The sequence below is a fragment of the Lynx canadensis genome, chromosome B4, assembly GCF_007474595.2.
Source record: "Lynx canadensis isolate LIC74 chromosome B4, mLynCan4.pri.v2, whole genome shotgun sequence".
NCBI lineage: Eukaryota > Metazoa > Chordata > Mammalia > Carnivora > Felidae > Lynx > Lynx canadensis.
In genome coordinates, this window is record NC_044309.1 from 81209973 (window position 1) to 81235660 (window position 25688).

The 25688-nt window shown below is 35.0% G+C and overlaps 2 protein-coding genes and 2 pseudogenes across 2 annotated transcripts; all 4 read left to right on the forward strand.

Moving 5' to 3' along the window:
• Window positions 1-4076: 4076 nt before the first annotated feature.
• On the forward strand, window positions 4077-7261 carry LOC115518433 (annotated as a pseudogene).
• A 7341-nt stretch (window positions 7262-14602) lies between these two features.
• On the forward strand, window positions 14603-15541 carry LOC115518290 (olfactory receptor 6C1). The gene has a single exon (XM_030321716.1). The coding sequence runs from the start codon at window positions 14603-14605 to the stop codon at window positions 15539-15541; it is 939 nt and encodes a 312-aa protein (XP_030177576.1).
• Window positions 15542-16261: 720 nt separating this feature from the next.
• On the forward strand, window positions 16262-18582 carry LOC115518723 (annotated as a pseudogene).
• A 4626-nt stretch (window positions 18583-23208) lies between these two features.
• Window positions 23209-24147, forward strand: LOC115518301 (olfactory receptor 6C3-like). The gene has a single exon (XM_030321726.1). It carries the CDS (start codon window positions 23209-23211, stop codon window positions 24145-24147), a length of 939 nt encoding a protein of 312 aa, XP_030177586.1.
• Window positions 24148-25688: the final 1541 nt, after the last annotated feature.

Sequence of the window (25688 nt, forward strand, 5' to 3'; positions counted from 1 at the left end):
ATATCTAGTGACGCAATTGCAGGATCATAGGGTAGTTCTATTTTTAACTTTTTGAGGAAACTCCATATTGTTTTCCACAGCGGCTGTACCATTTTGCATTGCCACCAACAGTGCAAAAGGGGTCCCCTTTCTCCACATCCTTATGAAACTTGTTATTTCTTATATTGTTGATTTTAACCATTCTGACAGGTGTGAGGTGATACCTTATTGTAGTTTTGATTTGTATTTTCTTGAGGACCAGTGATGCTAAGCATCTTTTCATGTGTCTATTTCATATCTGGATGTCTTCTTTGTAAAAAAATGTGTATTCATGTCTTCTGCCCATTTTTTAACTGGATTATTTGTTATTGGAGTGTTGAGTTTTATAATTTCTTTAAAATTTTTGGATACTAACCCCTTAGCAGATGTATCATTTGCAAATATCTTCTCCCATTCCATAGGTCACCTTTTAGTTTTGTTGACTGCTTCCTTTGCTGTGTAGAAACTTTTTATTTTGGTGTAGTCTCAATAGTTTATTTTTGCTTTTGTTTCTCTTGCCTCAGGAGACATATCTAGAAAATAATTGCTACAGCTGATGTGAAAGGTTACTACCTGGGCTCTCTTCTAGGATTTTTATGGTTTCAGCTCTCACATTTAATCAATTTTGAATTTATTTTTGTGTGTGGTGTAAGAAACTAGTCCAGTTTCATTCTTTTGCATGTTGCTGTGCAACAAAAACACCATTTTTTAAAGAGACTGTCTTTTTCCCATTGGATATTATTTCCTGTTTTGTTGAAGGTTAATTGACCATATAGTTGTGGGTTCATTTCTAGGTTTTCCATTCTGTTCTATGGATCTATGTGTCTCTTTTTGTGCTAATACCATACTGTTTTGATCACTACAGCTTTGTAATGTAACTTGAAGTCTGGAATTGTGATGCCTCCTGCTTTGCTTTACTTTTTCAAGGTTGCTGTGTCTATTTGGGGTCTTTTTTGTTTCCATACAAATTTTTATGATTGTTCTAACTCTGTGAAAATTGCTGTTGGTATTTTGATAGGGATTGCATTTGTGTGGTATAGACATTTTAACAATATTTGTTCTTACAATCCAGGAACATGGAATGTTTTTCCATTTGCTTATGTCATCTTCTATTTCTTTCATCAGTATAGTTTTATAGTTTTATAGTTTTCAGTATAGTTCTTTCACCATTTTGGTTAGGTTATTCCTATGTATCGTATTGTTTTTGGTATAATTGTAAATGGGATTGTTGTTTTAATTTTTCTTTCTGCTGCTTCATCATTGGTGTATAGAAATGCAACAGATTTCTGTAGATTGATTTTGTATGTTGTGAGTTTACTGAATTCATTTTTCTGGTTTTGTTTTTTAAATTTATTTTTTCATTTTGAGAGAGAGAAAGGGGGGGGGAGGGAGGGAGGGAGAGAACAAGCTGGGGAGGAACAGAGAGAAAGGGAGAGAAGGAATCCCAAGCAGGCTGGGCGCTGTCTGCACAGATCCCAATGTGGGGCTGGATCTCACAAACCATGAGATCATGCATGACCTGAGCCAAAATCAAGAGTCAGATGTTTAACCAACTGAGAGCCACACAGGTGACTCTGGGTTTCCTATATATATAGTATCATGTCACCTCCAAATAGTGAAAGTTTTACTTCCTCCTTGCAGATTTCGAGGACTTCCAGTACTATGTTAAATACCAGTGGTGAAAATGGACATCCCGGTCTTGTTCCTGACTATAGAGGAAAAGCTCTCCATTTTTCTCCATTGAGGATGATATTAGCTGTGGGTTTTTCATATATGGGTTTTATTATGCTGAGGTATGTTCCCTCTAAACCTACTTTGTTGGATTCATACTTTAAATAACCACATGTGTAGCACACTGTGAAACTTATTCTAGGAAGGATGACACCTTGTTAACAATCAAAATATAATTACTACTACAAAGAGGTAGCACAGGGAATTACCAAAGTTTGAGAAAATCAAAGAATCAAGAAGACTACTATAAAGGGTAAAATTAAACTAGCATTAACAAAACAAAGGAATTAACAAACAGACAAAAAGACCATAAATAGAGAGAACAAAATGATGGTTGCCAGAAGGGAGCAGGGGTACAAAATGGCTAAATAGGAGTGAGAGGTACAGGCTTCCATTATGGAATGAATGAGTCATAGGAATAAAACATGCTGCATGAGGAATACAGCCAATGTTATTGTAATAGCATTGTATGGTAACAGCATTGTATAGCTACACTTGTGGTAAAAGTAGCATAATGTATAAACTTGTAGAATCACTACTTTTCCACCTGAAGCTAATGTAATAATGTAACTAATGTACTAATATAACTAATAGTTTTGTGTCAACTATACTCAAATATAAGCAAATAAACAGATAAATTAACATTTATGAATGATTAGAAGTGAATTTAGATGCCAAAGAAACCAGTTCCAGTAGGGAAAATAACATATGTGAGGGTGAATGACTTCCATTCATTATTTCACTTAATTTTTACAATATCCTATGAGTTAAGACTACTAGTCCTCCCATTTTATGAATAAAGAAATTGATATAAAGGATTAATACATTTTGTAAATTAAATAAATTTTGCAATTTTACTAAGATATTGGGTCACTTTAACCTCAAAATCTAGGAACTGTGATCTGATCTATATGATACTATATCATTATGTGAATTATGGCTCCATTTTTATCTCTCTTTTATAAAATGTATAAATGATTTTTAATACCTGTGATGGTTAGGATGCAATGAAAAGGACACATTCTTGTCTGTAGGAGTGAAATTTTGAAGTATCTATCAAGATTTGGTACTCATATATATTTTCAAGTAGCACTTGTATATATGCAAATGAGCATAAAAATGGACTTAGCATTGTAGCAAATGATGTAAAATCGATGGCAAGTCAATCCCCTGAATCTTAACAAACAATGTAATTATTAAATTATTAGAAGTCTCCTTTGGTGTTCCATGAACTCGTTATAAAAGGATGAGTCCCATCTAGAAAATTTATAAGGAATGATACCCATGGTATATTGTTAACTGAAAAAGAAAAAAAAATTGCAAAAATATTTTCTGTAGTAAAACTGCATTACTATATTTAAAAAATTGCCTCTGGGTGTGTGAATATGACTGTGTTTGTGAGTGAATATACAGAAAAAAAATCTCTGAAAGGATATACTATAAATATTTAATACTGGTTGATTTGAAGATGTGAGGGCAAATGGAGGATGAGTTAGAAAACATAAGGGCCATGACATCTGACATCATATACCATTGATTTGATAATTGATTCTCTGACATTATTTCTCAAGGCATTAAGTCTATATAACTCTTAAAATTTAAAACTGAGTTTAAAATACCTTTCTGATTTTTAAAAATATTACGGGGGCGCCTAGGCGGCTCAGTCGGTTAAGCATCTAACTTCGGCTCAGATCTGATCTCATCCTTCATGAGTTTGAGCTCCACATCAGGCACTGTGCTGACAGTTCAGAACCTGCAGCCTGATTCGGATTCTGTGTCTCACTCTCTCTCTGACCCTCTCCCACTCACACTCTGTCTCTCTCTCTCTCTCAAAAATAAAGAAACATTAAAAAAAATTTTTAATAGTACAATTCTTTCTTGACTAATTCATTCTTCTTTGTTCTGGTAGAGATGTATAAATGAATAAAACCTGAGTGCCACCCTCAATGAAGGGTTTACTGTGGTGGAGTTCAGCTCTATATTTAATGAACCACGAAGCAATTGAGAATAAATTATCTCCTGAGTATAGATTGAATGCCATGTGCATACTAGAAAAATTAAATACAGCCAAGGGGACACCAGGTTGATTGTACACACTGGTAGGTACATTTTTGCTTTTAGTCTCACTGTATTGCTTAGCTTTCTGGAAAGATGGATGTTATGACATTACTATACCGCGTAAGACCATCTTGCCTGCATTCTGATTTTCTTTATTCTGGTCTCTCATACATTTATAGAGTGACTAGAGAAGGTAAATTTGTTTTATCTTTGGATAGTATTAATCTTTATCATATCCAGTGAGCTTTCAAATGTTTTACCTTACAGTCATGAAGCAGTATTCCCTGGAAATTTACTTAAAGCACTCTCAGGGTTACAATAGTAATTTCTTGAAATTTAGGTCACAACAATGTTTATGCTTATATGGAAAGATAAAAGAGATAAAGAAAAATTCCTTTCCTTTTAGCAGAGGCTATATAGCAATAAAGCCTGCATTTTCTCTGTGTGAAAATGCAGTAGACAGAGCAAGGGTAAATGAATGACAAAAAGTCTCCTGAAGTAGATTATGAATGCACTGCCTCCCATATTTTAAGCAAATTAAGAAAATCTGGGATTATATTTTTGTCTGGGATCATTAGACATATCAAAAATAAAGTATGTTTTGTATTTGTGAATAAATGTATTTTTATCTTTCTCCCATTAATAAGGTTATTTTTTGGAATACATTTCAGGGATCTCCAAATTACTACTTTAACATATTTACTATTTTTAATTTTATATTTTAATATTTCAGTTTGTTCAAAAACTATTAACAGTATCTGTCTTTTGATATGGCAATTTTGCTGAAATGTGTCAAAAATGTGTCTTTTTAAAAAAATTTTTAATGTTTATTTATTTTTGAGAAACAGAGAGATAATGCGAGTGGGGAAGGGCAGAGAGAGAGAGGGAGACACAGAATCTGAAGCAGGCTCCAGGCTCTGAGCTGTCAGCACAGGGCCCGATGTGGGGCTCGAACTCATGAACTATGAGATCATGACCTGAGCTGAAGTTGGAAGCTCACCCTGAGCCACCCAGGCACCCCAAAAATGTGTCTTTTTCTAAAGGAAGACAATGCTGGTTGTCAAGGAAAAAACATAAAACAAGGAAAATAAGGCACAATACAATCTTTGACACTTACCACCTACTGACTTCTCCAGTTAATGCTGTAAAAAGAAGTACAGACATAAAAAGGAGCTCTTTGAAATGTGACAATGCATAATAAGTGAATTTCATTCTAGTGTATAAAATGTGACATGTGAGAATTAATTACTGATACTAACTTGATTCACATTACATTGCCAGTGATTTTCATTTTTTAAAAAAGTACAATAAATAGCACAAATAAAAGCTGGTTGCTAAGATAAAGAGAGAACAACATAGACAGAAGTCATATAGACTACATTTTAGCAATTTGTGGTTTCTATAAAGTAAATCTTATAGAGAATTTTTTACTTAGTCTTCTAGAAAGAAGGCAATGAGACACTTTGTGATTAAAAAAAAAAAAAAACTCCTTTATGAGTCCCTTCTTGTACTCAAACAAGTTTAAGAGTGAAAAGACAAAGTGAATATAGTTACAAAGTTAATTGTTAATTTAAATGAGGAACATAAAAATGATATAAAGGGACTATATTACTGATATAGCTCTATCTATGTAAGTATGGATATCAAGTTTTTTTTTCCCATAAATTAAGAACTTTACTCTTATTACAGCTAAGACAATTCTAGTCCTATATTTTTATGATTAGAAATACATTTATCTAATGAGCATGTTAAAAAGAATGTATATTAAAAATAAAAATAATGACAGTTATTATTAATTAAGCTCAGGAATTGTGTTTGAGTCATCAGTTTCCAACAAAGCTTTACAACAAACTAAAGTTTATACATGGCATAAAAATTAAAACTCAAAATTAGATATTTCAGTCCTAAAAACATGCAATCCTGGAAACCTGAAAACGATATTTCAATGTCTAAATTACAGATATAATTACTAAATATTGTTGTAGAAATATATAAATAAGAGATGTATTGCACATATAGAAAATTTGGTTACAAGCACAGATGCTATATAAAGTCACTCGTGAGTGGACTTTTTTTTTTTTTTTAATTTTTTTTTTTTCAACGTTTATTTATTTTTGGGACAGAGAGAGACAGAGCATGAACGGGGGAGGGGCAGAGAGAGAGGGAGACACAGAATCGGAAACAGGCTCCAGGCTCTGAGCCATCAGCCCAGAGCCCGACGCGGGGCTCGAACTCACGGACCGCGAGATCGTGACCTGGCTGAAGTCGGACGCTTAACCGACTGCGCCACCCAGGCGCCCCGTGAGTGGATTTTTAATATAGACCTAAGAATACATTTTTCCTTTTCAACAGAGGATGTGCAAAATATTTCTACTTAATGGGATTGAGTGGATATTGCAAAAAGGCAAACAGGAAAAAAGTTCCATTGGCTTCATTTCATTGGAACTAATAGTGCAAACATTTGATCTTTAATTCCTTTACCATTCACAAACTCTGTTTTGTTTTTCACAGATTTTGCTTAAAGATGATAAAAATCAGTATGCGAAACCATACAATGATTTGTTCTCTTGGGCATCTCAGATGACCCAAAGCTTTAGGCTATAATCTTTATCATTCTGCTTAAGGCTTATATATTAAGTGTCACTGGAAACCCAACCATCATCATCCTCACCTTGACAGACTGTCCTATGTATTTTCTTCCTGTGGAATTTCTCCTTAGAAATTACATTCACCAGTGTGTCTATCCCCAGATTTTTGGGGACAATCATTACTAAAGTCAAGACCATTTCCTATAACGATTGTTTAGCTCAGCTATTTTTCTTCATCTTCATGGGTGTGTCTGAGTTTTTTCTTCTCACTGCCATGTCTTTTGATCGCTACGTTGCCATCTGCAGGCCTCTTCACTACACCACCATCATGAACAAGAAAATCTGCACCCTACTGGTCTTTGGGTCATGGCTGGGGGGATTCCTTACCATTTTCCCACCACTCATGCTCATCCTCCAGCTAGATTTCTGTGCTGCCAATGTAATCGATCATTTCTCCTGTGACTATTTCCCCATTTTACAACTCTCGTGCTCAGATACATGGCTTTTAGAGATGATTGGCTTTTACTTTGCTTTTGTTACTCTGCTCTTCACGTTGGCATTCGTGATTCTTTCCTACATGTGCATTCTTAGCACCATTCTGAGAATCCGTCTGCTACTCAGAGGAAAAAGGCTTTCTCCACATGTTCCTCTCACTTGATTGTCATTTCCATCTCTTATGGGAGCTGCATATTCATGTATGTCAAGCCTTCAGCAAAAGAAAGAGCATCACTGACCAAAGGGGTAGCTATTCTCAACACCTCAATTGCCCTATGTTGAACCCTTTTATTTATACCCTGAGGAACCAGCAAGTAAAACAAGCTTTCAAAACTTTGCTTCATAAAGTAGTGTTTTCTAGAAACAAATGAAAGTATGTATTAACAAGAAAGGATGTTATTGGGAAGATGCACTAAAGGAAAAACAAAATTTTGACTTCTACAATATGCTCCCATATCCAGCTCACAGATTTTTGCAAGGTGCCAGAGTCCAACTCCAGCTTAAGGAACCTTATTTTCTTTCCCCAATGGTTCTTTTCCCAGGGGGCCTGTCGAGGACAATTCCCCAACAGACAATTCCCCAGGTACTTTTATTAAGGCCAAATTACATAAAAGTGGGAGTACAAGAAGTTTCACTGTTGATGGGCAGCCCTGCAGTCCTGATCCGTCCACCGCCTGGGCTCTGCCATCAGGCTGGTTGGATAGCTCAGCTTCCGGCAGCAAGACTGTGCTAATTTGCTTAAGCTTTCTTGTACACTGAAAGTAACTATGTTGTGTCTATCTTTCAAACTGTCTGTAAGTTCAATTTCCTCACTGATTTACAATTCTGAATATAGCCAGTAGCTATAAAGTATAAATCATTTTCCTGATTGTTCCAAATAATAAAAAGGTTTTAAAAAGACTTGAGGAAACACTCTTTTAATTGATTTATCCTTAAATTTTATTTTCTGTTACTAATATCACATTTTCCTTCTTTTTTTTTTACATTTCCTTTTTAAAGCTATAAATAATATGAAACAAATTCTCTAACAATTATATTTTTTGCACAATATCTATAGTATCTGTCTAGTTCTTCTCACTCAGCTAATAGAGTTGAATGTCTATTTTACTGCTTATAAATTATTTAAAAGTCATATATCTTTTGCTTTCTAGTTATGCTCAGGGCATGTGTTATTTTTTTATATACTCCCCCTTGTTTATTTCTATTATATTTTATAATATGTAAAGACAAATATTTAGGCAGTCACTATTATATTTATGCCACATGAAAGTTTGATAGGAATTTCATGAATAATACTATCTCTTCTTTAGAGAGCAGTTATTCTGTGCCATATGTTCAACTAGGTATGTCCTAGGTATTTAATCTGCACAGCTATATGGCAACATAGACTAATTATATCTTTCTTACAAGTGGGCAAACTGATGTTCAGAAGGGTTGAGTAATTTGCCTTAGGTCTTGAGGCATAACAGCCAGTGTGATAACCTGACTTGAAAAACAAAACAAAGGCAAAAACTTGTGTTTATTTCACACACATTTAAGAATCTGTGGGAACTTGCAAATATCTATAGCTTTTACCTAGGACATGCACAATTTTATTGGTGTTTTATACTCACATTATACTACTTGGGCATGATTATATTATTATAGTCTAGTAGGAAGGTAGTAATTCCTAAGATTATACTTGGCACATAAATTGGAACTGTAATCATTCAAAACCAGAAACTCTTCAACTGCCATTACTGGTGAGAAACAGAGGGAGAAGGAAAAAAATTATAAAGTATTAGCCATATTATAACACCAAAAATTCTTACTGAAAGGCAGATTAAGTTATTGAAATGCAGATTAAAATATGGAGTAAAGAAAAGACTTAGCACTAGGTAGTAGATTATCAGTTTTTTAAAGATGGCACAGGTTAGAGATGCATTCAGTACAGCTATGTGTTATGAGCCAGGTTGTTAATCTCTGAAAAATACTTTCAGGGGACATGAACTTTCCCCTTAGTGTGGTTGTTTGCTTGCTTTTTTTTTTTTTTCCCTGTCTCATCAGACACAGTCCCACAGCTTCCTTTTCTAATTTTAATACTAATGTGTATTATGTTTTATATTCCTTAGTGTTTTGTGTATAGTTCTGTTCTGGCAATTTGGATTCACTGAATTATCCCCCTTGAGGCAGCAGTGAAGACAATATATAAAACACTAAGTAGCTTATATTATACAGAATCTGTGTAGCAGCCATAGTGGATGGTTTTAAAACATCTTCTGATTTTTTTCCCCTTTTATACATGCATTCCTTTCTCATTCAAAGAAATATATTCCCTCTAGATAAAATGAAAACTTAAGACCAAAATATTAACATAGAAAGCAAAGGGGTTCACGGAGGGGACGTATGTCCAGGAACACTGGTTTCCTTGGATTACAACAATAGCAATTGCTAGTATTTTTTGTATCCAGCCATTCTGCGTGCTAGTGAGCCTGTATGAAAATGAGAGGTAAGTCAGACATATAGAAGGCAATGGAAGTCTCCCAAACCGTATCATTGATTCATCAATTATCAGTTCAACTTTTAATTAGACCAAATAGGGTACATTGGAGTTTTATTTTGTAACTGGATATATTTTTTAAAATGTAAAGATATGTTAGTATATTTTGCTTTGTTATATCAATTCATTCATTCTCTATTAAATAAAAAGCAGAAAATTACCATCTCTGTGCTTGTGTTTCTAATTGAGTACAAGTTATATCATACTTTCTTTAAGAGAACAGACTTTAATTTAGAGAATCTGTGATTATATTTACCACTTGTCAGCTGTATAAATATATCTCATGTACAAAACCACACTGACCCTGGTGCTTCATTTGGGAATAAAGATAAAAGTTCCAAAGATGTGTCATAAAGGCTAAATGAGATAGAATATAAAAGTCCTTAGAATTTCATTGGAATCAATAATGGCTTTGCTCAATCACAGATAGTATTAATAATGTTCCCAGACTTGGAAATCAATTTCAACTAAAAGAAAATAAAGTAAATACACCAGCTCTTCTTAAAGCATAGTAAGTGCCACATAGTTTATAGAGCACTTGCATTTATATTATTTCAGTTAGTTCCCAAGACACCCTTCAAATTTCAGCTCCATGAGAAACAGAACTGATGCTTAAGGAAATTGAGTAAAGTCCAAAGTCACACATCCATTAAGCAGCCCATTCGTATTTTTAACTCACGTTTCTCTAACTGCAGAGCCCACATACGCTCTGTGACAGTAATTTACCCTAGAGTGTCATGAATAAGCAATTAATAGTGTTTTGATACCATAATCATTATCAGTTTATGCACTTTCCCTCTTTTCTTTGCTTATTGATGTCTAAATAAAGAACTGAAAGCTTGAGATTAGGAACCGGTATTTGCCACCAACTCCTACAGGTACAATCCTTCCAGTGGCTCACTAGGTTCTCCGCGGGAGACTTTGCTTTATTCAGTCCCAAAGAAGTTCTTAGAGAACACCTGTGTCATGGCCCAAAGCCCAAGACTGAACATTGCAAGTAAATTTAGAGTAATTATGAAGCAGAACTAGATGTTACCCATGACACTGAATTAAACAATTTTCTTTTCCTCTAATGTATGAGCCTAATCTCTGAACAACTCTTTACTCATGAGGTAAAAAAAAAAAAAAAAAGAAAGAAAGAAAAAAAAAAAAGAGTGATTTGATCATAAAGCACATTGCTTGGAAGCTATGATTTGTGAAGTTTTGCTAATGACCTCTAACGAAGTTTAACTTAGTAAACAGAAAATGTTGAAACAATTAGATTCTCAAAGTTATTGCATTACTAAGGGATATGTCCATCCAGGGCAACTGAGACATTAACAACAACAACAACAAAATTCACCACAAATAAAATGGAATCAGTCTAAGACTCCTAGTTTCTCAAAAAAACATCCTTTTTGTCCATAATGTATCCTTTAAAACAAATTCCCTTTCTCATCTTGGGCATCAAAGAAGTCATCAGTATCTAGTTTATCTAAAGGCCCATTGTCTTTTTTTTTTTTAATTTATTTATTTAAATTCAAGTTAGTCACAAATACTAACAGGTCATTGTTAATACTAAATTGGTGGTTAACAACTTTGAAAGGGCTTATGCAGGGGTGCTTTCAGAATGAAACCTTGAAGGTACTTTGTGGCCATCTTATTCAACAAAAATGAAGTATTATTGTTAACTTTCATTTTGAATATGTCAAAGAGCCAGTCTCAGGGGTCCTTGAAGGGATTCTTGATTTTGACTAAACAGGTGGAAGATAATATAGAGGTTAACCTAAACCGTGTTCTTCCAGGGGGAAATATGGATCTGCCTTCAGAAACAATAAAGAGGAGTTAAATGCTTAGAGATATCCTTTATCCACTGCATGAATACATCCTTGGGATGGCCTCAGGCTTGAGGAATCATATGCACCTTGTTAAACACTGAAGTTTATTTCTCCCAAAAGGCTGCTGAATGAATGAAGGCATAACATGTATCAGGCTTAGTTGATGTTGGTAAATGAATACAATTCATTGAATTTTCATTAACATCTTTACATAAATAGTATAGCATATCTCCCCCAAGTCTGTGATAGTGGATCATCTCTTCTTACAGTTCTTTTTAAAAAAAATTTTTTTTATGTTTATTTTTGAGAGAGAGACAGAGTGCGAGCAGGGAAGGGGCAAAGAGAGAGGGACACAGAATACAAAGCAGGCTCCAGGCTCTAAGCTGTCAGCATAGAGCCCAAAGCAGGGCTCAAAACCACCAACCGTGAGATCATGATCTGAGCCAAGGTGGCACGATCAGATGACTGAGCCACCCAAATGCCCCTCTTTTGCAGTTCAAGTGTGTTCTCTGGTCCTACAAAATTGGCCTGTCAGTATTCACTTTCAGATGTTCACATGAAGTCTTCATTATCTATTAATACCTTCCTTCACAGCTCTTTGTGCATTCCTACAAAGGGTTTAATCAGTAGCCAGAATGTGTAAGTCTGTCATGGTATTATTTTTCAAAAATGTTTTAAAATTGATAGGAATGTAAGAGGAAAAAAGAAAAAGCAAAAAAAAAAAAAAAAAAAAAAAAAAAAAAACCTTGAAATTGTGGTAAAAATACAGTGCACTGACACATTATGACCTATGGAAGAGTAATATACACTATTTTTATTCCTGGATCTCCAATGCCAGTAAAATAGTACAGAAATTTCAATTTTCAGAATGATATTTTCTATTGGATAAGAATGCCTTTTGGGACTTCCAGGTGTTAAGAAAAACTAGCACTTTCAATGAAAAGGAAACCCTGATCAAAGACAAGTGATGTTATTGAGCAGAAATGATCTTAATTAAAAGAATGAACGTTAAAGAAGTTTAATGAAAGTAATTTTATGTATTTAAAGATTATTTATTTATTTTGAGAGAGAGAGAGAGAGACAGTGACAGTGTAAGTTGAGGAGGGGCAGAGAAAGGAAGAGAGAGACAATCCCAAGCAGGCTCTGGGCTGGCAGCATGGGGCTTGACCCCAAACCATAATCTCATGACCTGAGCCAAAACCAAGAGTTGGACACTCCACCAACAGAGCAACCCAGGCGCCCTTAAGGAAAGTAATTTTAAAATAATATTTTATGATGTTTTTAAAAATTATATATCCAAAAATATTGGGCTCCTTTACATGTCCTTTGTTATAAATTTACTCAGTACAGGGAATTTAGGTCCAGTAGGTAAATACACTCTGAAAAGTAGATAAAGTAGGCAACTACACCTTGTAAAAGAAAGACACAACCTACATAATGCAGGTAGGAATTGGGCATACAATGGAGAATCTCACCTGTTGGTGTGATTCAACAACAAACTCAACATCACTTAATTAATGAATTAAACAAGTGTTTATTTTAAGCCTACTGTGACTCTTCCGGGCATTAGATTGTGTTACACGGTTTTGAAGGCAACACTGCATCCTAACTTTCAGACACGCACAATGTGGTTAGGAGTTCACAGGAGATGTCAGCACAGATGTTTGGTGGGCTGGGAAGAATAAGTCTAAGATTCTTAGGGGACTGACTCGTACTAAGGGTATTAAACCTAGTGTTGTGAAGTTGGGAAGAAGGTGATTTGAGGTGTCATTGAAATCTGCTACCCACAAGGCTAGTTACATATACCTATTTTATTTAAGGCAAGTTTCACAATCATTCTCAGAAAGATTACTAAGGAGGGGGAGAAACTAAGCGGCCATTGGCAGCCATTGGTAGCAGTGTTGAAGTGCAGCAAATTTCTACATGTGGTGATTGTATCTTAGCTGATTGAGAGAAGTGAATTGTTGGAGGGCAGAGAGTGTGATGGAGTGCAGGAAGCAGATACACCATGGTGGCGAGAGGTCACCATGGTCATAAAGTGGAAAAACAAAGCTAAGATTTTCACAGGTACCATACATCCAGGTGATTCCACCTCATTTTTATTGTTGTTATTGTTCCTATGTGATTCTCTCCGTGTTCATTATTCATTACTATTTATTTTAGCTAAATCTTTTAAAAAAAGACACCATCTAATCCCAGAGGTTTTCAGCTCAGGGGTTAGAGAACATTTTCTCCACTGAACAATCTTATTATGGCTTTTTTAAAATACTAAGCATTTTTCTAAACACTTCATCTATATTAACTCATTTAATACTCATGATGACTTTGTAAGATAGGCCTGTATACAGAGAAATAAACTGTATTTATACAAGTAACACAGAGAGACCACATGGCTTCATACCTAATAAGTGGCTTGGAATCAAACCTAGATAGCGTCACTCTTCCTTACGGAAATAACTATGATAATATCATTTAAATTTTGTTTTAAAAAAAGAAATTAAAACTATTTTGAAACCATATGCAAATAAAGAAATTAAACTATTTACCCCATCTTCTTGCAGAGCACTTATGTAACTCTTTAACTGAGGGAAATTCTTCAACAACAACAACAACAATAATATTTTAAATAGAAGGAAAAATCATTTGTATAGGAACATGGGTCATAATAATTACACATAGGCTGAAAAATTATAAAATATTGCCAGGGATTCAGATGTGATCAAGCTCAGTTCTAAGCTCTTCCAACTTAAATTATTTTCTGCCTCTTTCTTGCCTGTAACTCTAACACCTAAGGTTGCTGGTAGTGATGACTGTAATATATCTGACTTTGTGAGGTACTAGGGAGAATTGTAAAAGCTGAGCGTTAGCAAAAGTTGATCAATGGTGAAGGACAAAACACACTCTATATTAAAAAAATACAGTATCTTTCCATTTTTTAGGATTCTCAGTGTAATTAAGGTTTAAGTTACAGAGAAAAAGAAACTGGTGTACAACTGGAACAAAAGCACAAAGATAGTTCTCACTGGAAAGAAACGTCATGGGCATGTCTCTGAAAGTTAAAAGGTAATATTTGGAGTCAGAAAAGCCTGGGAAAAAACCCTGCTCTAGCACTTCAAGTTTTGTGATATTGAATGTTTTCAAACCTGCCTAAACAAGAGTTTTCTCCTATAAAACAGAAGAAATTAACAGGTCATTGCTATTATCAATTCACTTAAAATTTCCCCTGCAGAGGAAATGACATACTATTTAAGCAAAATTCTGGCTTCACACTTGGACCTTTGTTAACCACTCTTCGAGTTTGTTCCTTGGGCTTTCTTCTGGAGGTTTGGAGAAAACAATAAATAAGCAACTGAGGAATGAGAAACCACACAGAAATAACAGAGTTTATCCTCCTGGGATTGTCAGATGACCCACAGCTTCAGGTGGTGATCTTTGTCTCTCTGCTCGTCACCTACATGCTCAGCATCACTGGCAACCTGACCATTATCACCCTTACCCTGCTGGATTCCCACCTCCAGACCCCCATGTATTTCTTCCTCAGAAACTTCTCCTTATTAGAGGTTTCATTCACAACTGTCAGCATACCCAAGTTCCTGGGCACCATGATGACTGGAGATAAAACCATTTCCTTTAATGACTGCATTGCTCAGCTATTTTTTTACATTCTCTTGGGAGTCACTGAATTTTACCTTCTGGCCGCCATGTCCTATGACCGTTACATTGCCATCTGCAAACCTCTGCATTACATGACCATCATGAATCACAGAGTCTGCATACTCCTTGTCTTCTCTTCGTGGCTAACGTCATTCTTAATCATATTCCCCGCACTCATGTTGCTCCTAAACCTTAATTACTGTAGGTCTAATGTTATTGACCATTTTACCTGTGATTATTTTCCCCTGCTGCAACTTTCCTGTTCAGACACAAAATTCTTAGAGGCGCTGGGGTTTTCCTGCGCTGTGTTCACTTTAATGTTCACTTTGGCCTTGATATTTCTGTCTTACACATATATCATCAGAACAATTTTAAGAATTCCTTCTACTAGTCAGAGGACAAAGGCCTTTTCCACATGTTCATCCCATATGATTGTCATCTCCATCTCCTATGGCAGCTGCATTTTCATGTACATTAATCCATCAGCAAAAGACACAGTGTCTCTGAGCAAGGCAGTTGCTGTGCTAAACACCTCAGTGGCCCCCATGCTGAACCCCTTTATTTACAGCCTAAGGAATCAGCAAGTCAGGCAAGCCTTCATGGACAAGGCAAGGAAGATAGTATTTTTCTCAAGCAAATGAAGTGCTGTGGTGTCATAAATTAGACACACACTTGCACAGCAATTTAAAATATACAAACATGAAATTCAAGGAACTTCTTCAAATCACAATGGCCTTCCTGTCATCCTTATACTTTTGTTCTCTGTTTTTAACAGCTTACAAGCACTATAATATATTTCCCATTCAATTGCAGTAATTTCATACGTCTTTCTAAAGGTTCCATTTTCTGAACACTTTGTTGGTTGCAACTTCTCGAGCAATAATTGTTTTATAAGATAAAGTTGTACTTTAAGTTTTGTTTAGGAAAACCATTATCACCAGGAATGGAGGGGACACTGTGTAAATATTGTTATGATATTTTACTTACTCTATACAGAAAACACAATTTTATTATTTCATTGATATTTGACAGAATTTTCCTTAAACATCTTGCCATTTCTCTAGGGAAAAAAATATTCAACTGCCATATGATTTATGGAACATGCGAATGCTTTCATTTAAAAACCAAGAAATACTGCTCACTTAATGGAGTATGTGCATGTAATTTACCTATTGGCTAAAAGAAGTGTAGATCTTTAACAATATAAATACATCTTCATATTTCCAAATCCTGTACTCAGTAGATATAGGTAGATATACAGGTAAATATATATATGCATATACATGTGTACACATATTGTGTGACAATAGTGAAGCAATATCTGTTTTAGATATGTAAGATAAGTCACTTTCTCTAATTCCATGGAGGGTAAGCTCCATTTTCTGACTATGCTGAAATACATATGTATAGCTTCTTCTCTAGTTTTGGACAAGTTTCCAACAGGACATGTATCTAAATTATTTAATGCCTAAACAAAATCATTTAGGTTTCATAGAAAATAAAAGCTTCATAAGAAGAAAATTTATCTATTTCATATAAAATAAAATATCACCTGATAATATTCTTCCACTCACTCTATGTAAGGCATTGAGTGCCTAAAGTATTTTGGAAAGATGTGTATGTGTGTGTGTGTGTGTGTGTGTGTGTACATTAAATAAGAATTGTGGAAACTTAAAATGTAATCTAAAGTATATGAACTACTTTTTAGTAATAGAAAATATACTACAATCCTAATTAGTAGCCCAACATGCCTAATGATCACTATGCAATTTATTCAATTGAGGAATACATCACAGGAGTTGTTGAGAAACAAACAAAATAAATTATAGAAAAATGAAGGAGACTCAAAATGTAAGGGAAAACCTATGCATAGTTTCTCAATTTCATCTTCTCTGAAGTATAATTTGTATGCTAAATAAGGCAAATAGTTGGCAAACTGAGGGTTTCTATAACCTCTCAACATATACTTCCCCGTTGATAAGGCAGGTGTCGGATAAATCTGGCATATATAATGTACTTAGGGATGGAAATGAACCTGTCAGGCATATAGTATAAACAGCTAACAATAAATAGCAGTGATTGTTATTGTTAATATTGGTCTTTATATCTAACCTCTATAGTTTGGAATCAGTACAAATTATATTTATTAAGTGGTGAGAATATTTAACACAAGATCTACCCTCTTATTTCTTAAAAGCACAATATAGTATTAACTATAAGCAAATGTACTACAGCAAACAATGTTCTTCAACAATATTCATCTTCAACATTCTCAGAACTTATTCCTCTAACAGAACTTAACTTTTTCTTCTTAATGTGTATTTTTGAGTGAGTGAGTGAGACAGAAAGAGAGAGGGACAGAGCATGAGTGGGGGAGGGGCAGAGAGAGAGGGAGACAAAGAATCCAAAGCAGGCTTCAGGCTCTGAGCTGTCAGCACAGAGCCTGACACAGGGCTTGAACTCATGGACCAAGATATCATGATGTGAGCCAAAGTCAGACACTTAACCAACTGAGCCACCCAGGAGCCCCACAGAACGGAACTTTATAGCAGCTACCATCAATTCCCCATTGGCCACTCCAACCTGTCCCAAGGCAGCCACCATCTATCCTCCATTTCTATGAGTTTGACCAATTTTAACACTTCATAAAAGTGGATTTATCCTTTTTTTGTTCTTCTGTCATGTGACTGACTTATTTCATCTAATGTTCTCCAGATCCATTAACACTGTCACATATTGCTAAAAAAAGAGGAAAGAAAAGAGAAGGAAATGAACAAGCACAAAATGATCAGTTTGTCCTGCTGGGCCTTTATGATGATCCTGATCTTCTAATTGTGATTTTCATCTTTTTATTCATCACATACATATATGTGTCACTGGAAACCTGACTAATCATCACTCTAACCTGGTGATGATCTATGGATCTACATATGCCTATGTATTTCTTACCTGGAACTTCTCTTTCTTAGAACTTTCCTTTACAACTATATATATTCCTAGATTTCTGAGGGCAATTATTACCAAAGACAAAAACATTTCTCATAATAATTGTATAGCCCAAGAATTTTTCTTTCTTTTCATGGAGGTGGCTGAACTTCCCATCCTAATTGCCATGTCCCTTGACCACTATGTTGCCATTTGCAAACCCCTTCATTACACAACCATCAAAGACAGGAATCTCTGCAACCTGTTTACGCTCTGTGCATGACTGGGCATGTTTCTGGTCATTTATGCTACCCCTTATACTTCTGCTCCAGCCGGATAACTGTGCTTCTAATATCACTGACCACTTTGCATGTGACTATCTTTCCCTTGTACAACCATATTCTCAGATGCAAGGCTCCTAGAAGTAATTGGCCTTTACTTTGTTTGGATTACTTCGCTATTCACTTTGGCATTTGTGATTTTGTCCTACATGTATATCACATCTGTCAGTCAGACAAGAAAAAGTTTTTCTCCTCTTGTATTTCTCACATGATTGTTACCTCCATTTCCAAATATGCTAATTATTCTGCAGGAAAAAAGGCCATCATTGACAAAAGTAGTAGCTATTCTCAATAGCTCCTTTGTCCCCATGTTGAAACACTTCACGTACCCCTTAAGGAACCAGAAAGTACACAAACCTTCAAAGATATGGTCCTTAAATTACTGTTTCACACAAATACATCAAAATTTTGATTAAGATGAATTAATATTATCATGAATATTTAATAAGAGAAAACGAAATTTTAACCTTCTAATCTCCACTATCTTGCTATATACAGCTATAGGAAATCTTGAGTTCATTAGCTAAACATTCCAAGTTCCCATGTAAGTGATTCATGATTGTGAACATAAAACCAGTGGTTATGGAACACAAATCATTTTTCTTACTATTCTAAGTAATAAAAATATTCAACTAAAAATACCAATTCCAAAAGATATATGCAGCCCTGCAGTTTTTGGAGCATTATTCACAAAAACCAAGATATGGAAGCAACCCAAAGTGTACACTCATAGATGAATGGATAAAGAAGACATTATACACGCACGCACACACACACACACACACACACACACACACACACACATATACAATGAAACATTATTCAGCTATAAAAGAAGATGAGATCTTGCTATTTAAAACAACATCGATGGACATAGAGGAGATTATGCTACATAAAATATGCCAGAGAGACAAAGACAAATACCACCTGATTTCACTTATATATAGAATCTAAAAAAAAAAAAAAAAAAAAAAAATTAACAAACAACCAAAGCTGAAACAAACTCATTATTACAGACAACTAATTGATTTTGCAAGATGGGAGGGGTTGGGGTGATGGGCAAAACAGGCAAGAGGAGTGGGAGGTATAGGCTTCTAGTTAGGGAATAAATAGATCATGAGAATAAAAGGTACAGAATAAGGAATACAGTCAATGCTTTTATAAATGTGTGGTATTGTGACAGGTGGTAGCTACTCTTACGGTGAACACAGCACAGTGTATGCACTTGCTGAACTGCAGTATTATAACCTGAAACTCGTGTAACTTTGTGTGTCATCAATACTCAAGTAAAAACAAAGCAATAAATATAAATAAAGTATCATTGATGAATGAGTAGAAGTGAACTGAAGTGCCAACGTTTTCCTCATTTCCAACAGGGTAAAGATCATATGTGACTGTGAATGCCCTGAAGGAGAAGAAAAAGTAAGATTATTACAACAAATACACAAAACCGCAGGTATTCTGGAGTGGAAAAAGTGAGGGTGGATGGTAAGAAGTGAGTCTGAAATGGCAGAAAGGGGTCAAATATTACTGTGCCTTAGCCCTGTTAAATTTAGACATATATATATATATATATATATATATATATATATATATATTGAGGGTACTAAGAAACCTTTTTTTTCCTGAAAAATGAGAAGTATGAGACCACATGAAAGGACACAGAAGGCATCATGTAAAGTGAAATGACTCAGACCAAGAAAGAAAAATGCCATATGATTCTCCTAAGTGGCTTGTTAAAAAAAAAAAAAAAGTAAACAAACCAAAAGCACAATCACATCTGTAAATACAGAGAAAAAACTAATAGTTGCCGGGGTAGGAAAATGGGGGAAGGGGAGAGGGAGATACAGACTTTGTTATGGAATGAATAAATCATGGAAATAAAAGACACCAAAAGGATTACAGTCAAAGATATTGTAATAGCAAGTAATGGGAGCTGGTAGCTATACTTGTGTGAACACAATGTAATGTATAAACTTGCCAAACACTAAGTTGTACACCTGAAACTAATGTAACAGCGTGTGTGCACTATAATCAAATAAAAAAAAAACTCAATAATAACTTGAAAAAGAGAGCAAAAGTAAGTTTGTTGAGCACAGAACAGGCATTTTCAAGGCATAATGAGATCCACAGTTGGGTCACAAGGAATACAGATGTAGTAAGTTGGTTGGGGCTGACAGGTGACAAGATGAAGGATTTCTGGGAAGATTTTTATATCTGGCAGAGGATTCCATCCAAATGTTTTTGGGAGAGCGTGGGCAATAACCTAACACTCAAGTCAGAATGTTTTTATGTTTTATGATTTTTTATAACAAATTTGGTAACCACTGAGGACATTTTCATTTTAAAGTTAATAATAAAAATGCACAACAAAAATAAATGAAATAAGTTGTTCATGTATTCATTCTACTTTATACAAGTGGGAATGTATCAATTAATAAAGCTTTGGTGCCACCTTCAATGAAGAGTCCACTACCATGTGGCTCAGCTCTGTATTTAAAGAGTCCCAAAGGAACTGAGAATAAATTACTGCCCAAATGTAGACTAAGTGCCATGGGCATATTAGGAAAAGTAAGTACAGCCAAAGGGAAACCAGGGTGATTGTATATGCTAGCAGGTACACTTTTGCTTTTACCTCACTGTATCACTTAGCTTTCTGGAAAGACGCGTGTCATGGCATCACTACACATCTGAGTTTATCTGTCCTTGCACCTTTCCTTTCTTGACCGAGGTCTCTTGGGGGATTTATACAGTGACCAGGGAAGGTAAAATTGTTTTATCTTTGGATAGTAGTCAATCTTCCTCTTATCCAGGGAGCTTTGAAATGTTTTAACTTCCAGTCATAAGGCAGTATTCCCTGGAAATCACTTAAAGAACTCTCAGAACTTAAGAACTTAAGAACTTCATTAAGTTCAGGTCAGAACAATGTTTGTGGTTATATGGAAAGATAAAAGTGATAAAGAGAAATTCCTTCACTTAGAGCAGAGGCTATAGAAAGCTTGCATGCACTCGAGCCTGCCTTTTTCTCAGTATGAGAGGCTTTTACATAACAGAGGCAAGGGAGAACTGATGACAAAGTATCCTGAAGTAGTTTATGAATGCATTCTCTCTCACATATTAAGTAAATAAGAAAATCTGGGGTTGTATTTATGACTGGAATCATTAGACATATCAAAACGTAAGTATGTTCCAGATTTGTCAATAAATGTGTTTATCTTTCTCCCATTCCAAAGGTTACTTTGTTGGAATAAAGCAGGGTGATCCCCAATTTATCACATAGGCATATTTACTAAAACAAATTTTATATTTTAGCATTCCAGTCATGTTTCAAAATACAATAATAGTCTCTGCCTTTTGATCTGCCAATTTTGCCGGTATGTTGCAACAAATATGTGTCTGTTCCTAAAGGAAGAGAATGCTGATTGTCAGGAATAAAGAAAAGAAAATAAAAAGACACAATACAAGCCTGACAGTTACTCCTACAGACCTACCCAGTTCACCCCATAGGGAAAAAAAAATACAGCAAATATTATTGAGGACTTAGACCGTAGATAAAATCTGATTTTTAAGGATAAAAAGAGAAAAAGACAGGTAAAAGTCATATAGTTTACATTTTAGAAATTTGTGGTTTCTATAAAGTAAATTTTACAAAGAATTTTATTCATTCTACTTATTTAGTCTCCTAGAAAGAAGACAATGAAAGGTTTTGTTATCAAAAACACTTCCTTATCAGTTCCTGCTTGCCCTCAGACAAATTTGAGAGTTTTAAAAGATAAATAGTGGAAAAAGAAAAAACAGTTGTTAATTTAAATAAGGAACATAAAAATGACATAAGTGAAACAGTATGCTGTCAAAATATATTATTGATATAGCTCTACCTATGTGAGCATTAACTAATATCTCCGGCTTTAGTTTTCTTTCTCATAAATAGAGAACTTTACTCTTATCTATCACTAAGGAAATTCTAATATTTCCTGATAGACAACACATTTATTTCCTCTGCTCATATTTAAAAGAATATATATTAAGAATAACATTAATCATAGCTACTATTAAGCTCAGGAATTGTGATTTGGTCATCAGCTTCTACCCAATTTTATAAGACAATGAGGTTTGTAAATGGCATCAAAATTAAAACTCAAAATTGGACATTTTGGTCCTAAGAACACAGTTTTAGAAACTGGAAAACAATGTCTCAATATCTAAATTAGAAACAGAGTAAGTATTGTTGCAGAAACATATTTCCTTTGACTCAGGAGACATATCTAGTAAAATGTTGCTAAAGCTAATGTCAGAGACATTGCTGCCTGTGCCCTCCTCTAGAATTTTTATGGTTTCAGGTCTCCCATTTAGGTCTTTAATCCATTTGGAGTTTGTGTATGGTCTAAGAAAGGGGTGTATTTTCATTCTTTTGCATGTCCTGACCAGTTTTCCCAATACCATTTGTTGAAGAGACATTCTTTTTCCCATTAGATATTCTTTCCTGCTTTGTCAAGCCAAGAAACACACTCTTAGCCATAGAGAACAAGATTATGGTTACCAGAGAGGAGGTTTGCAGAGGGATGGGTAAAATAGGTGATGGGGTTTAAGGAGTTCATTTGTCAGGATGAGCATTGGGTGATGTATGGAACTCTGGAATCACTATATTGTACACCTGAAATGAACATAACAGTGTATGTTAACTATACTGGAATTAAAATAAAATAAAAATGAATAGCTAAATATTAAAAGATGTAGTGCGCTATTAGAAATTGGGTTACAAATTTGCTCACAGGTATAGATGTGGTATACAGACACTCATGAGGGGACTTTTAACATAGATCTGTGAATAAATTTTTCCTTTTCAACAGGATGTGCAAAATGCTTCTGCTGTAATGAGACTGAGTGGATACTGCAAAAATGCAAACAGGAAAAAAGTTCCATTGGCTTCATTTCTTGGGGCTGATAATACAAACATTTAAATCTTCAATTCCTTTACTATGCACATTTTCTTTCTGTTTTGTTTTGCAACAGATTTTGCTTAAAGAAAATAAAAAATCAGTATGAGAAACCATACAGTGATTACAGAATTTGTTCTCTTAGGCATCTCAGATGACCCAAAGCTTCAGATTATAATTTTTATCTTTCTGTTTATGGCTTATGTATTAAGTGTCACCGGAAACCTAACCATCATCATCCTCACCTTAACAGACTTTCATCTCAAGACTCCTATGTATTACTTCTTGAGGAATTTCTCCTTCTTAGAAATTACATTCACCAGTGTGTCTATCCCCAGATTTTTGGGGACAATCATTACTAAAGTCAAGACCATTTCCTATAACGATTGTTTAGCTCAGCTATTTTTCTTCATCTTCATGGGTGTGTCTGAGTTTTTTCTTCTCACTGCCATGTCTTTTGATCGCTACGTTGCCATCTGCAGGCCTCTTCACTACACCACCATCATGAACAAGAAAATCTGCACCCTACTGGTCTTTGGGTCATGGCTGGGGGGATTCCTTACCATTTTCCCACCACTCATGCTCATCCTCCAGCTAGATTTCTGTGCTGCCAATGTAATCGATCATTTCTCCTGTGACTATTTCCCCATTTTACAACTCTCGTGCTCAGATACATGGCTTTTAGAGATGATTGGCTTTTACTTTGCTTTTGTTACTCTGCTCTTCACATTGGCATTCGTGATTCTTTCCTACATGTGCATTCTTAGCACCATTCTGAGAATCCCGTCTGCTACTCAGAGGAAAAAGGCTTTCTCCACATGTTCCTCTCACTTGATTGTCATTTCCATCTCTTATGGGAGCTGTATATTCATGTATGTCAAGCCTTCAGCAAAAGAAAGAGCATCACTGACCAAAGGGGTAGCTATTCTCAACACCTCAATTGCCCCCATGTTGAACCCTTTTATTTATACCCTGAGGAACCAGCAAGTAAAACAAGCTTTCCAAAACTTGCTTCATAAAGTAGTGTTTTCTAGAAACAAATGAAAGTATGTATTAACATGAAAGGATGTTATTGGGAAGATGCACTAAAGGAAAAACAAAATTTTGACTTCTACAATATGCTCCCATATCCATCTCACAGATACTTGCAAGGCTGTGCTCGTTTGCTTAAGCTTTCTTGTACACTGAAAGTAACTATGTTGTGTCTTTCTTTCAAAGTGTGTATACGTTCCATTTCCTCATTGACTTACAATTCTGCATAGAAAGGCAGTGGATATAAAACATACCATTTTGCTGATTGCTCCAAATAGTAAAAATATTGTATACTATAATGGCTAATGGAGTAAAATGTTTTAAAAACATACTCTTTATATTTTATTTTCTTGTACTAATATCTAAGTTTCTTTCTTAAAGTTATAAAATATATGAAATACAATATCTATAACAACCATATTTTTTGCATACTACCTGCAGTATCTAATTCTTTCCACTCTGATATAGGCTTGAGTGTTTATTTTACTGTATATAAACTATTCAAAAGTCATATGTCTTTTATTTTCTACTTATGCTTAAGGCATACATCGTCTTATTTTATATGCTCTCCTTGTTTATCTGTATTATATTGAAACATATGAGATTGATAAATATTAGGCAGTCACCAAGACATGGCACCTGGAAATTTGATAGGAATTTCACAAATAATAGTATCTCTTCTGTAGAGAATATTTACTCTATGCCATTTGCTCAACTAGATATATCCTAAATCATATCATATTTAGCTGTCACAGCTATATGGCAAATTTTAGTGATTATCTATTTTCACACATGTGTAAATTCTAAGCTTGAGGCACTTGCCCAAGGTGTTGAGCTATCACAGTCAATGTGATAACCTGATTTGAAAAATGAAACAAAATGACAAAAACTTGTGTTTGCTCTATTGTGTACATTTTTCAAATCTAGAGACCTGCATATTTTGCATAGCTTTTACTAAGGACCTGTACAATTTTATTGGTGTTTTGCAGTCACATTATCTCATTTGGCCATGATTATATGATTATAGTCTGGTCAGGGAAGGTACTCATCCCTAATATTGTCGTTGGCATATACTTTGGAACACTAATCAATCAAAAGAAGAAACGCTTCAACTGCCATTGCTGGTGCCACCAGAGTGACAAGGACAAAATATAAAGTACTAGCAGTATTATAGTCCCAAAATTCTCTATGGAAGGCACATTAAAGTTAATGGAGCCAATGAATGACTTAATACAACGTGGTAGATTCTCAGTTTTTAAAAATGGCATGGAGGAGAGATGCATTTGGTAGAGAGCTGACGTAAGAATTAAGATATTTTATAGTAATCTCTGTCTGGAAAATAATTTGTTGGTCTCCGTTTCTCAAGAGAAACAAATCACACTACGAGGTTGTTATTTTTTTCTGTCTCATCGGACACTGTCCCCCAAGCTTCCTTTTCAAATTTCTGTACAAATGTGTTATGTTTTATATTCCTTGGTGTTTTGTGTCTAGTCCTGTCCTGGCAATTTGATTCACTGAATTATTCCCCTCGAGCCCGTGGCAGAGAATAGATA